This window comes from Sinocyclocheilus grahami, unplaced genomic scaffold (genome assembly GCF_001515645.1).
Source record: "Sinocyclocheilus grahami isolate Dianchi unplaced genomic scaffold, SAMN03320097.WGS_v1.1 scaffold761.1, whole genome shotgun sequence".
In the NCBI taxonomy this organism is placed as follows: Eukaryota; Metazoa; Chordata; class Actinopteri; order Cypriniformes; family Cyprinidae; genus Sinocyclocheilus; species Sinocyclocheilus grahami.
In genome coordinates, this window is record NW_015505940.1 from 307,895 (window position 1) to 320,487 (window position 12,593).

General features: G+C 36.2%; 1 protein-coding gene across 1 annotated transcript in view; it reads left to right on the forward strand.

Annotated features, from left to right (window-relative positions):
* The first annotated feature begins 700 nt into the window (after window positions 1–700).
* Window positions 701–12,593, forward strand: part of LOC107561226 (UPF2 regulator of nonsense mediated mRNA decay) — a 20,647-nt gene continuing 8,754 nt past the window's right edge. The window contains exons 1-13 of the mRNA XM_016245612.1: window positions 701–784; window positions 1,534–1,902; window positions 2,713–3,492; window positions 4,484–4,644; window positions 6,170–6,346; window positions 6,806–6,943; window positions 7,158–7,261; window positions 8,078–8,163; window positions 8,320–8,432; window positions 9,569–9,789; window positions 9,873–10,058; window positions 10,916–11,139; window positions 12,214–12,395. Coding sequence (XP_016101098.1) covers window positions 780–784; window positions 1,534–1,902; window positions 2,713–3,492; window positions 4,484–4,644; window positions 6,170–6,346; window positions 6,806–6,943; window positions 7,158–7,261; window positions 8,078–8,163; window positions 8,320–8,432; window positions 9,569–9,789; window positions 9,873–10,058; window positions 10,916–11,139; window positions 12,214–12,395 — 2,746 coding nt within the window. The 5' untranslated portion in view covers window positions 701–779. The remainder of the gene's footprint in view (window positions 785–1,533; window positions 1,903–2,712; window positions 3,493–4,483; window positions 4,645–6,169; window positions 6,347–6,805; window positions 6,944–7,157; window positions 7,262–8,077; window positions 8,164–8,319; window positions 8,433–9,568; window positions 9,790–9,872; window positions 10,059–10,915; window positions 11,140–12,213; window positions 12,396–12,593) is intronic.

A 12,593-nucleotide genomic window follows, 5' to 3' on the forward strand; every position in this document is an offset into this window, starting at 1 on the left:
AGATAGATAGATAGATAGATAGATAGATAGATAGATAGATAGATAGATAGATAGATAGATAGATAGACACAGACAGATAGATAGATAGATAGATAGATAGATAGATAGATAGATAGATAGATAGATAGATAGTTTGATGGCTGGATGGATGGATAGATAGATAGATAGATTGATTGATAGATAGATAGATAGATAGTTTGATGGATGGATAGATAGATAGATAGATAGATAGATAGATAGATAGATAGATAGATAGTTTGATGGCTGGATGGATGGATAGATAGATAGATAGATTGATTGATAGATAGATAGATAGATAGTTTGATGGATGGATGGATGGATAGATAGATAGATAGATAGATAGATAGATAGATAGATAGATAGATAGATAGATAGATAGATAGATAGATAGATAGATAGATAGATAGATAGATTAAACGAAATAAAAATGACAATAAAAGGTTGTAAAAGTTTACACTGTCTGAAGGGTTACAGTAACGTGAAATAAACAAAGTTAACTTGCATACAAGCGGCGTTTATTAAACGGGTTTAAGCTAAACATTGGAGGTGTGTTATGTATTCATTTTAGGGGTATATTTACGTGTTATATGTATTTATCTAGGTTTGCGATTTTATCGGTTTTATCCTCACGTATTTTTGAGGCGAATAATATTTTTTGATCAGGCACGTTTGGGGACGCCGAATGCAGGGGTCCTAATATTGAAAACTATCAAGCGCCGTCATTTACAGATCAAACTTATGAATATTAACAGAAGCACATGAGGTAAGCCTGACATTTCATTCAAAACATAACCGTGTTCAAATGACTGACGGAAAATCTCTTTGTTTCTACCGTTTCCGTCTGTTTGCGGCTTAAACGTGTTGATATTTGACCTATGTGCGGCCTCAAACAGCTAACGGCTAATGCTAATTCAGTTAAAACATCAAATCGCTTCATAAAAATGATCGCATTTCTGATATATAAATATATATACAGTTTAAATTACACTGAGATGACAGTGACAGACAGTGTTTGTCTGGTTTATTTGGCCGGCTTTCGTTAATGCAGCCGTTGCTGATTTGTTTTTATTTGCTCGATGTGTTTGTCTCTTGTTTTGTTTGTTACTGAGAGTGTTTATTAGGTCAGAGCACGGCATACAGAGTAGGATACGTGTGTGAGTGTGTTTTGAGCCTGCGAACGGAACCGGAATGTGGCTGAATTTGAGCCTGCAGCTGCAGGTAGATCAGACATCAGAGTCTCGTGTTAATGAAGCACACACCTGAAGCTGATCACCTGAGCGGGACTGACAGGTGTGTTTCAGGAGCGGCACGTGCTGAGACCACCTGACCTGGACTACGCAGTATTTCTGCACTACATGTATGAAATAAACAAATCAAATAACCACGGCATGGCCAAAATGTGGGGTATACAACCAGAGCAGACTGAGATGATATATCCCATAATGCAGTAGTACAGTACAAGTACAGGTTATCCAGAGTGACTGACATTTATTGTTCTGTAATGTTTTGCAGTAGCAGTATGCCTGCTGAACGTAAGAAGTCCGTCAACATGGAGGAGAGAGAGATGGGCTCCTTCAGCAACAAGGACAGAGACGCAGACAGACAGGCCGCCGCATCCCGCGACAAGAGCAAAGACGAGACCAAGATGAGCGCGAAGAAGGACGGCGGCAAGACGGCGGAAGATAAGAAGAGACGGGCTGAGGAGGACAAGAGGAAGAGGGAGGAGAAGGAGCGGAAGAAGAAAGAGGAGGAGAAGCAGAGGGCAGAGGAGGAGCAGAAGAAGAAAGAGGAGGAGGAGAAGAGACAGCAGGAGGAGCAGGAGAAGAAGCTTCTGGAGGAGGAAGCCAAACGACAGAAAGAGGAAGAGGCTGCGCAGATCAAGTAAGAGGGCTGGACAATGTAGAACAAATTTCTCTGTATTTTTTCCAAAACACTTAAGGAACATTTAAGGTCATATTTATTTCAAATCAAATTTACATATTTACCAAAATTAAAATATGAAATATAAAATATGACTAAATATAAATATGAAAAATGTAAGCTTCCTACAGAAAGTTGTGATTGTTGCAACAAGAAACATAATTTTCAATACAGCATTCTGATTAAAGCTCCACGTTTTATATGTTGTTGTATTAAAAATTTTTTGTTTATATGTTTTTATGTGTTTTTTTAAAACCAGTCCAAATTGTTACTTGAAAAAATTTATTTGAACTAAAATAAAACCTTTAAAATGCAATTCATCTAGTTCCAGGAATAAAATAGGAAAATATAAAAATAAAAACAAATTTAATCAAAATGCGCGGTTTTGCTTTGCAGGGTTATTATAGTTCACTATAACTAAAGCCATAATAAACATTTTATTACTTGACATAAAATAAAGATTAACTGAAATAAAATAAAATATTTAAAAACTTCAAATTCATCTAGTTCCAAGAAAATTGCATTTTCATTTCATTTTCCTTGATGTACTAAAATAACAAAAACTACAAAATGAAATAAAAAATATTAAAGCTAAATGGACATATTGATAAAAATGACAAAAACACACGAACAATTTTGAAACTTAAAAAAAAAATTCAAATAAAAGCAGAAAAAAATTCAAATGTATTTCAGTTATTAATAAAAATATAATAGCATCTCATTGCTACTAAAATGCTTTGTAATCACAGTTTGTTTTTCGTGTCTCATCAGGGAGAAAGAGGAGGCTGAACAGCTCCAGCAGGAGGCGTGGGAGCGTCACCACGGCAGAAAGGAGCTGCGCGTGAAGAACCAGCACGCGCCGGAGACGCGTCCCGAGGAGGCCTTCTTCAGCCGCCTGGACTCCAGCCTGAAGAAGAACACGGCGTTCGTCAAGAAGCTCCGCACGCTCACGGAGCAGCAGCGCGGCTCGCTGTCGCAGGACTTCGAATCGCTCAACCTCAGCAAGTACATCGGCGAAGCCGTGAGCTCCATGGTGGAGGCCAAGCTGAAGATCTCGGACGTGGGCTGCGCCGTGCATCTCTGCTCCCTCTTCCACCAGCGCTACACTGATTTCGCACCGCATCTCCTCGCCGCCTGGAAGAGACACTTCGAGGCCAGGAAGGAGGAGAAGTCGCCCAACGTGAGCAAACTGCGGACCGACCTGCGCTTCATCGCCGAGCTCACCATCGTGGGTCTGTTCACGGATAAAGAAGGGCTGTCGCTCATCTACGAGCAGCTGAAGAACATCATCGGCGCCGACCGAGAGACGCATACTCACGTTTCCGTCATCATCAGCTTCTGCAAGCACTGCGGAGACGATATCGCCGGGCTGGTGCCGAGGAAGGTCAAGAACGCGGTGGAGAAGTTCGGCTCGTCCTTCCCTCCCTGTCAGATCATTAATGCGGAGAAACAGCAGCCTTTCCAGAACCTGCTGAGAGAATATTTCACGTCTCTCACCAAACACCTGAAGAAAGACCACCGAGAGCTGCAGAACATCGAGAGACAGAACAGGTCAGTCTGTATATAGACCCTTTTCACATTTCAAGGTTCGCAGAAGCAGAAGTCTTCCATTTACACAATGTTAATAACTGTGGAAATGTGTCTGTAAAAAGGGTCTGTTAGGGGTGGGAGTTGTTTGCAGTCTCACGATTCGATTTGATTTGATTATTGACGCCACAGAACTACCTTCTAGAGGCCATAATTTCTGGAAGTTTTTGTTCTGCATCTTTCATAGCGTTTAATGTGAGTCTCTAAGCATGTGTGCATATTCTTTTATGTCAATTTCATATATTTAATTAATGAATTCAGTAGAATAATATGACACAATCTGACTGTAAAATATATAAAAAAGTAATTTAAAAAAAAACGTATTTCAGCTAGTTGACAAGGCAGCATTTCTCATTTTGTTTAGATTATATACGAAAATAACTAAAAATTAAATAAAGAGTAAAAACATAGACATTTAAAAAAAAATAAAAATAAAATTGACAAAAACACCCAAGAAAGTTACTAAAACTTTAACTAAAATGAAAACAGAAAAATAAAAACTACTTCAAAATTTTTATGAGAAACTATAATAAAATAAAACTAATAAAAATGACCAAAACTTTCAAATTAAACTAACAGCAGAAAATATGAAAATAAAATCTAATAGAAAATATTTATAAAAGTATAATAAAATTAAACTAATAAAAATATTGAAAACACTCAACAAAATGATTAAAACTTTAACTAAAATGAAAACAGAAAATACAAATTATTCTCTATCTAATCCATTTACTTAAATCTTAATGAGTGAGTCATTGATTCGTTCAGTCCAGCTGATCCCTTCAGAAAGTCACTCCTCTTTTTGAGGAGTTATTCACTCAAGCGATTCATTCAAAAATGCAGATTCAGAAACAGTGCTGTGTGTTGCTCTGAGATGTGCTTCTGCTTCAGCTTTGGAATTATTTTCATTGATTGCATTTGAATAGTAATGATAATGTTTTGTGTCTCTGTGCAGGCGTATCCTGCACTCTAAAGGAGAGCTCAGCGAGGACAGACATAAGCAGTACGAGGAGTTCGCCACCTCCTATCAGAAGCTGCTGGCAAACACGCAAACGCTGGCCGATCTGCTGGACGAGAACATGCCTGAACTTCCTCTGGACAAAACCGTCCAGGAAGGTGCGACAGTCGGCACGACTTCATCTGTTGAGAGTTTGTCTTGGCATGCGCATGATTTGTTGTAGGGCTCAGCTGAAAAACGAAATTCAAATTTTGTACTTAAATATGATCAAAATTCGATTTATATTCGAATTTAAAAGGCATAATTTCAGTTAGGGTGAAGAAAAGCTTTTGGCTTCTCTTCTGAGGCCACAAGAGGGCGCATCGAGCAAAATATTACTAATGCACATTTATTCAAAGCATAAGATAACATGACTATTTGTGAAAAAGTGCATAATGTTTAAAATAATGTTTATAAACCAATTATAATTAATTAAGTTGCTTCATCAACTATAAACAAAACAGCATTATGTATCTATGCATAGTTTAATACAAAGGGCGGAAAGCCAATCACACAGAGTACATTTTTCATTTAAAAACATGAGATGCAGTGGGATGGGGGAAAAAAAACCCCGCCATAAAGTCTCGATATATGTTAAATTGCATGAATTTTACACGGCTTTCTAAACATTTTTGTGCGAGACGCGAGTGCAACAGTAATAGATGTCCGTCTAGAAAATGTGCAAAAAATGTTTTCTGTGTGAACGGCTTGGTTTCAGTTTTGATGTCAACAAGATCTCCTCTGCATTGATGTTCTCTTTTTCCGCTATATTTTTTTTTCATTTAAAAACATGAGATGCAGTGGGATGGGGGGAAAAAAACCCCGCCATAAAGTCTCGATATATGTTAAATTGCATGAATTTTACACGGCTTTCTAAACATTTTTGTGCGAGACGCGAGTGCAACAGTAATAGATGTCCGTCTAGAAAATGTGCAAAAAATGTTTTCTGTGTGAACGGCTTGGTTTCAGTTTTGATGTCAACAAGATCTCCTCTGCATTGATGTTCTCTTTTTCCGCAATATTTTTAATGAACAACGCAGCAGCGCCGCATCTAGTGGCTTCAACCGGACAGGCTAACAAAAACATTATAATGCAACGACTCTTTCATCGTCATCGCATCTCGTGCGCCACTGATGAGGCTTCCTGACGCACACCTAAAATTAGAATGCAACGTTTTTGCACGAATATTCGAAATTAAATTTTTTTTTTGACAGCCCTGATTTGTTGTTGATTTGTGTGACAGAACACGGTCCTGGCATCGATATCTTTACGCCGGGGAAACCGGGAGAGTACGATCTGGACGGAGGGATCTGGGAGGACGAGGATGCGCGTAACTTCTACGAGAACATGGTGGATCTGAAGGCGTTTGTACCTGCTATCCTCTTCAAATCCTCTGCATTGATGTTCTCTTTTTCCGCAATATTTTTAATGAACAACGCAGCAGCGCCGCATCTAGTGGCTTCAACCGGACAGGCTAACAAAAACATTATAATGCAACGACTCTTTCATCGTCATCGCATCTCGTGCGCCACTGATGAGGCTTCCTGACGCACACCTAAAATTAGAATGCAACGTTTTTGCACGAATATTCGAAATTAAATTTTTTTTTTGACAGCCCTGATTTGTTGTTGATTTGTGTGACAGAACACGGTCCTGGCATCGATATCTTTACGCCGGGGAAACCGGGAGAGTACGATCTGGACGGAGGGATCTGGGAGGACGAGGACGCGCGTAACTTCTACGAGAACATGGTGGATCTGAAGGCGTTTGTACCTGCTATCCTCTTCAAGGACAACGAGAAGAGCAGCCAGACCAGCAAAGGTACTGAATGCTTTCACTAATACTTATATACTGTCATAGTATTTATTCATATTTAGAATTAGCCTACATTTGTCCTTTTTAGTAATTGTTAGTAATTTCCTTTTTAATAGTTTGGGGTTACTATTTAGCCTTTATTTAATTTCAGTTGTAGTAATGTTAGTACCAGTGTTGTTTTAGTATCATTGAGTTATAGATTATAGTTTTTATTAATATTATAAATCAGTTTTTATTCGTACATTTTCTGTTTTACATTTACATTTTAATTTTAGTTAGTAATTTTCACAAATTTTATTTTTTTATATTTTGAATTTTAGAGTTTATTTTTACATTTTCTGTTTTTATTTTCATTCTAGTAAAATCTAGTATTTTGTTGGGTGGTTTCGTCATTTTTAGTAGTTTGTTTATATAGTTTTTTTTAAGTAAGTGAAGCATTATGTGCTCTTTGTTGTTTGTGTGCAGAAGCACGAGAGGGAAACAGCACTGAGGAGTTGGAGATGGAGTTGGAAGCGCTGGACATCACTGATGAGCCGATAGATCTGGACGCAGCCGACGAGACTGAAAGTGAAGAACTGGCCAAAAAGTTACTGGATGAGCAAGGTAAACTTGCTTCCTCAATGAAACACACTGATCAATGCACCTCCAAAACCTCCAGAGAGCACTGAAGGGGAAGTGCAGGATCTTTCCAGCAGCCCGACTTTATCTGTATTTAGCTTTTTTTCCTCCTGTAATTTTTTATATGTGCAGATTCATTATCATAAGTCAGTGTTTGAATTGTCATATCATTTGTTTGTGTGTGTGTGTGTGTGTACAGAGCAGGAGGATGAGGAGGCCAGCACCGGCTCTCATCTCAAACTCATCGTGGATGCTTTCATCCAGCAGCTCCCAAACTGCATCAACAGAGACCTGATTGACAAGGTAACGAGTTAAAACACACAGACACACACAGGTTTGTTTTTGTGAATTGTGGGGACTCTCCATAGGCGTAATGGTTTTTATACTGTACACACTGTATGTTCTGTTGCCCTACACCAACCCTACCCCTAAACCTACCCCTCACAGGAAACTTTGTGCATTTTTACTTTCTCAAAAAAACTCACTCTGTATGATTTATAAGCATTTTGAAATATGGGGACATGGGGCAATGTCCTCATAAATCACCTTCTCCTTGTAATACCTTCATACCCATTTCATTAACAAATTTGTGTCCTCATATGTCACAAAAATGCACACACACTTCAAAATAAAACTTCTTCAAATTTAATTTTTATTCTAATTTTTTCATTGAATACTTTTATTTTATTTCATGTTTAGATTTTAAGTTTTTATTTTTGTATGTTTTTAAAGCTTTACATTAAATACTTTTATTTTGTTAGTTTTTTTCAGATTTCATTTTAGTTGTAATACTTTTATTGTGTTTTTATCATTTTATTAGGTTATTAATATTTCTATTTATCTTTATTTTTTTCAGTTCTATTATTAAGTTTAGGATTTTCATTGAACACATATTTTTTGTTAATGTTTTCATTTTATTTTAGTCATTTTGTTATGCTTTTATCATTATGATTGTTGAAAATACTTTTTAAAAGGTATATTCAATTAAATAAATTTATATTTTTATATTATTTCAGCTTTATTTCAATTACCTAAAACCTTTTTTTTTTTTTTTATCACATTGGGTTGATGGGTTGTAATGCCTGTTTTGTGTTCAAACGTGTTCCTGTGTGTTTTCAGGCTGCTATGGACTTCTGTATGAACATGAACACCAAGTCCAATCGCAGGAAGTTGGTTCGAGCTCTTTTCACGGTGCCCAGACAGAGGTGTGTGTGTGTGTGTGTGTGTGTTTACAGCATCTGTAGATGTGAACACTAGATGGAGCCAGGGCTCTTGAGTTTTCAGTCATTTGATCTCATCAGGTGTTCATTCAGATGGGTTAAATGGCTGTGCATTAATAATTTTACATCTGTGTGTGTCAGACTGGATCTGTTGCCGTTCTACGCTCGTCTGGTGGCCACTCTGCACCCGTGTATGTCTGACGTGGCTGAAGACCTCTGCTCAATGCTCAAAGGAGATTTCAGATTTCATGTGAGTGTGTTTCTCATTAGCTAAAGGCTATCAAATGAGGTATTTTAGTACCAAAACAAACTATTTTAGAATCAGGATGCCCTAAAATGCTGTCTGGGTCTGCAAGTCACCAGAAACCAGTTTCACACAAATAACACATGAAAGTGACTGGATCTGTTGCCGTTCTACGCTCGTCTGGTGGCCACTCTGCACCCGTGTATGTCTGACGTGGCTGAAGACCTCTGCTCAATGCTCAAAGGAGATTTCAGATTTCATGTGAGTGTGTTTCTCATTAGCTAAAGGCTATCAAATGAGGTATTTAGTACCAAAACAAACTATTTTAGAATCAGGATGCCCTAAAATGCTGTCTGGGTCTGCAAGTCACCAGAAAACAGTTTCACACAAATAACACATGAAAGTGAGTGTGTGTGTGTGTGTGTGTGTGTGTGTGTGTGTGTTTCTTACATAACAGATTAAAAAATGATATATGTATTTCTTATTTTAACTTGAAATACTGAAATAGCTAAAAAAAAATTCTATAGACATAAAAAATAAAAATAATAATAAAAATGACTTAAAAGAAATTAAAATAAAGATGCAAACAGAAAATATTCAAATGAAAATATATTCAAAATATTAACAAATATTATAGTATCTCAATGATACTAAAATTACATTGGAATGAACTGATAAAAATAAATATGTTTAACTTGAAGTACTAAAATAACAAACTAAAACTGAATAAAAACACAACAAAATTACTAAAACTTTAACTAAAATTTAAATTGTAACAAAATATAAAAATACCCTAAATATTAATAAAAACTATAATAGTGTCTCAATGATGCTAAAATTACGCTGGAACTAACTGATACATAAAATCATTTTAAATTGAAGTGCTAAAAGTACTAGGACTAAAACTGAAATAAAAAGATATTAAACCTATTTTAAAAAAACTAATAAAATGAAAAATATACATCAAATGAATGCAACTGTTTTTACTAAAAATTTTAATGAACTGAAAATATAAAAAACTTTATATTATAAATTTGTAATGTAATAATAGCATATTAGTAATACTAAAATAACACAGGTTCAGTAGCATTTTAGCTTTGCTGTGATATTAAAGTTCATGTGCTGATAACATTGACTGCTGAAACTTTTGTGTCATCATATCCTCAATACAGACATTTATTCCAGCATCTCTAACGCTCTGTGTGTGTGTGTGTGTGTGTGTGTGTGTGTGTGTGTGTGTGTTTGTGCAGATGCTGCTGTCTGATTTCTCTCACCATCATATCGAGATGGCCTGCACACTGCTGGAGACGTGTGGACGCTTTCTCTTCCGCTCACCGGAATCTCACCTGCGCACGAGCGTCTTACTGGTCCGTCTTCACACAAACAGACACACAAGCATGCAAACCTGCAGCCGCCCTCTTCATGCTGTTGATCATGTGTGTGTTCACAGGAGCAAATGATGCGTAAGAAACAGGCTCAGCATCTGGATGTGCGTTACGTGACGATGGTGGAGAACGCCTATTACTACTGCAACCCTCCGCCGATGGAGAAGACGGTGCGCAGGAAGAGGCCGCCGCTGCAGGAGTACATCCGCAAACTCCTCTACAAAGACCTGTCCAAGGTCACCACTGAGAAGGTGCGTCACCTATGCGGTGGACGCAGGGGTACCGCATTTATTTTGTGGCCCACATCATGCTAAATATGAACATATTCATATTTCATACACATATTCATTTGTGGCCAAAAGAAGCGTGAACATTAGGCAGTGTGATTGTAATTTTGCGTCAATTTTGTCACTCCTGACATTTAGCAGTGTGTATGTGGTCATTGTCCTATTAGTAGCTTGAAAATAAAACTTAAAGTTATTAAAATTGTGAATGAGTTATATACAGAAAGCAACTTTTATAATCACTGAAGCTGTCAAACACTTCAGTTCAGCGCTGTATAAATACAGTATATGTATATATGTATGTAATGTTTTTTAGAAAATACATAAATATACAATTATATTAATAATATATAAAATTATTATATTTTGTAAAGTTATAGTACTGGTCTACATATTATATAAACAATATTTAAAATACAAAAATACTGCAATAACTAATATATTATGAACAATTATTGTTCATATAAATACTTTAAAAACACATTAAAAACATGAATATATTATAAAAAATATCTTAAAATGTACATTTTATTATATATTATTATAAAAGTATATATTGTTTAATAATTGTGTGTGTGTGTAGTAAAGTATAAATACAATGAAAAATTATAATATATAACATAACAATATATATATATATATTTATTTATTTATTTATTATTATTTATTTATTGATAAAATGCACATCATTTAAATTAATTAATGTTTGTATTATATTTATTTTAGGCTGTTCCCAATCTACAAAGACACAAAAAAACAAGCAGAATGCTGGAGGAGTGCATTGAGCTTTTACTTGTGTGTAAAATCAGTTTTGTTGTCTGTAGGTGTTGAGGCAGATGAGGAAGCTGTCCTGGCACGACCCTGATGTGAAGAGTTACCTGATCTGCTGTATGATCAACATCTGGAACGTCAAGTACAACAGCATCCACTGCGTGGCCAATCTGCTGGCAGGACTGGTGGCGTATCAGGAGGACGTGGGCATTCATGTGGTGGACGGCCTGCTGGAAGACATCCGCCTCGGCATGGAGGTGTGTGTGAGTGAGTGTGAGTGAGTGTGAGTGAGTGTGAGTGAGTGTGTAAACATATTAAAGTTATATATTATAATTATTATATTATAATACTAGATTGTATAAACGTGTTTTTGTAAAAAATTTCATATTTTAAAAAATAATACCGTGACCGCGAATTACTTTTCTTCAATCTGAATTATTTATTTTTTTCAATAGATTGTTTTTTTTTTTAAATCAATCATTTACATTCACATTCCTATGAAGCAATGTCTGTATCATAACTTGCCTCCCAAAAATAATTATATTATATAATTATATTTGCATAATGAAATTGAAGCCTATTTTTAGGTACATGTAATAATTTGTTTTGCATTGTGGCATTATTATTATGGCAATTAAACACATTAAGTAAATGCATTAACTCTTAATCACACAAATCTATCACTGTTAATCATATATGATTTGGTGCTCAAATATGATTATTATTGGTGCTCAGTTATTAACAATGGTTCTTATTATCAATGTTAAGGTTTTTGCTGCTTCATATTTTTGTGGAAACCGTGATATATTTTATTTTTCAGGATTCTTTGATAAATGTAAAGTTCAAAAGAAGAGCACTTATTTGACATAATGTTTTTGCAACATTATAAATGTCTTTTGATCAATTCAATGCGTCCTTGATGAATGAAAATATTAATTTCTCTTTTTTTAACTTAATTTTTGAATGGTAGTGAATTATGGTTTCCACAAAAATACTGGGTTGCACAACTGTTTTCAACATTGATAATAATCAGAAATGTTTCTTGAGCAGCAAATCAGAATATTAGAATGATTTCTGAAGATCATGTGACACTGAAGACTGGAGAAATTATGCTGAAAATTCAACTTTGATCACAGAAATAAATTACAGTTTAACATATGTTCACATAGAAAACAGTTGTTTTAAGTAGTAATAATATTTCACAAATTTGACTGTTTTTACTGTAATTTTGATCAAATAAATGCAACCTTAAAGAGCAGAAGAGACTTTTCATAAACATGAAAAAACTCTAATTATTCCAGGCTACAGATATGATGTTCTGAAACGCTGTCTATTTGCATATGTTTTAGAGGTACGTCTGGTGGAAGAAGAGTCTGGATGTGTGGACTAAAGATCAGCCGTTCCCCATCGACATCGAGTACATGATCACAGACACGCTGGAGCTGCTGCGGCCCAAAATGAAGCTGTGCTCGTCTCTGGATGAGGCCTGTGCTCAAGTCACACAGCTGGAGAGAGAGTTCCTCGTCAAACTGGGTAAAACACTCGTCTGATACTGTGTGTGTGTGTGTGTGTGTGCCTGTTTGTGTGTGTGTGTGTGTGTGTGTGTGTGTGTGTCTGTCTGTCTGTCTGTGTGTGTGTGTGTGTGCGTGAGCGTGAGTGCGTGTGTGTGTCTGTCTGTCTGTGTGTGTGTGTGTCTGTTTGTGTGTGTCTGTGTGTGTGTGTGTGTGTGTG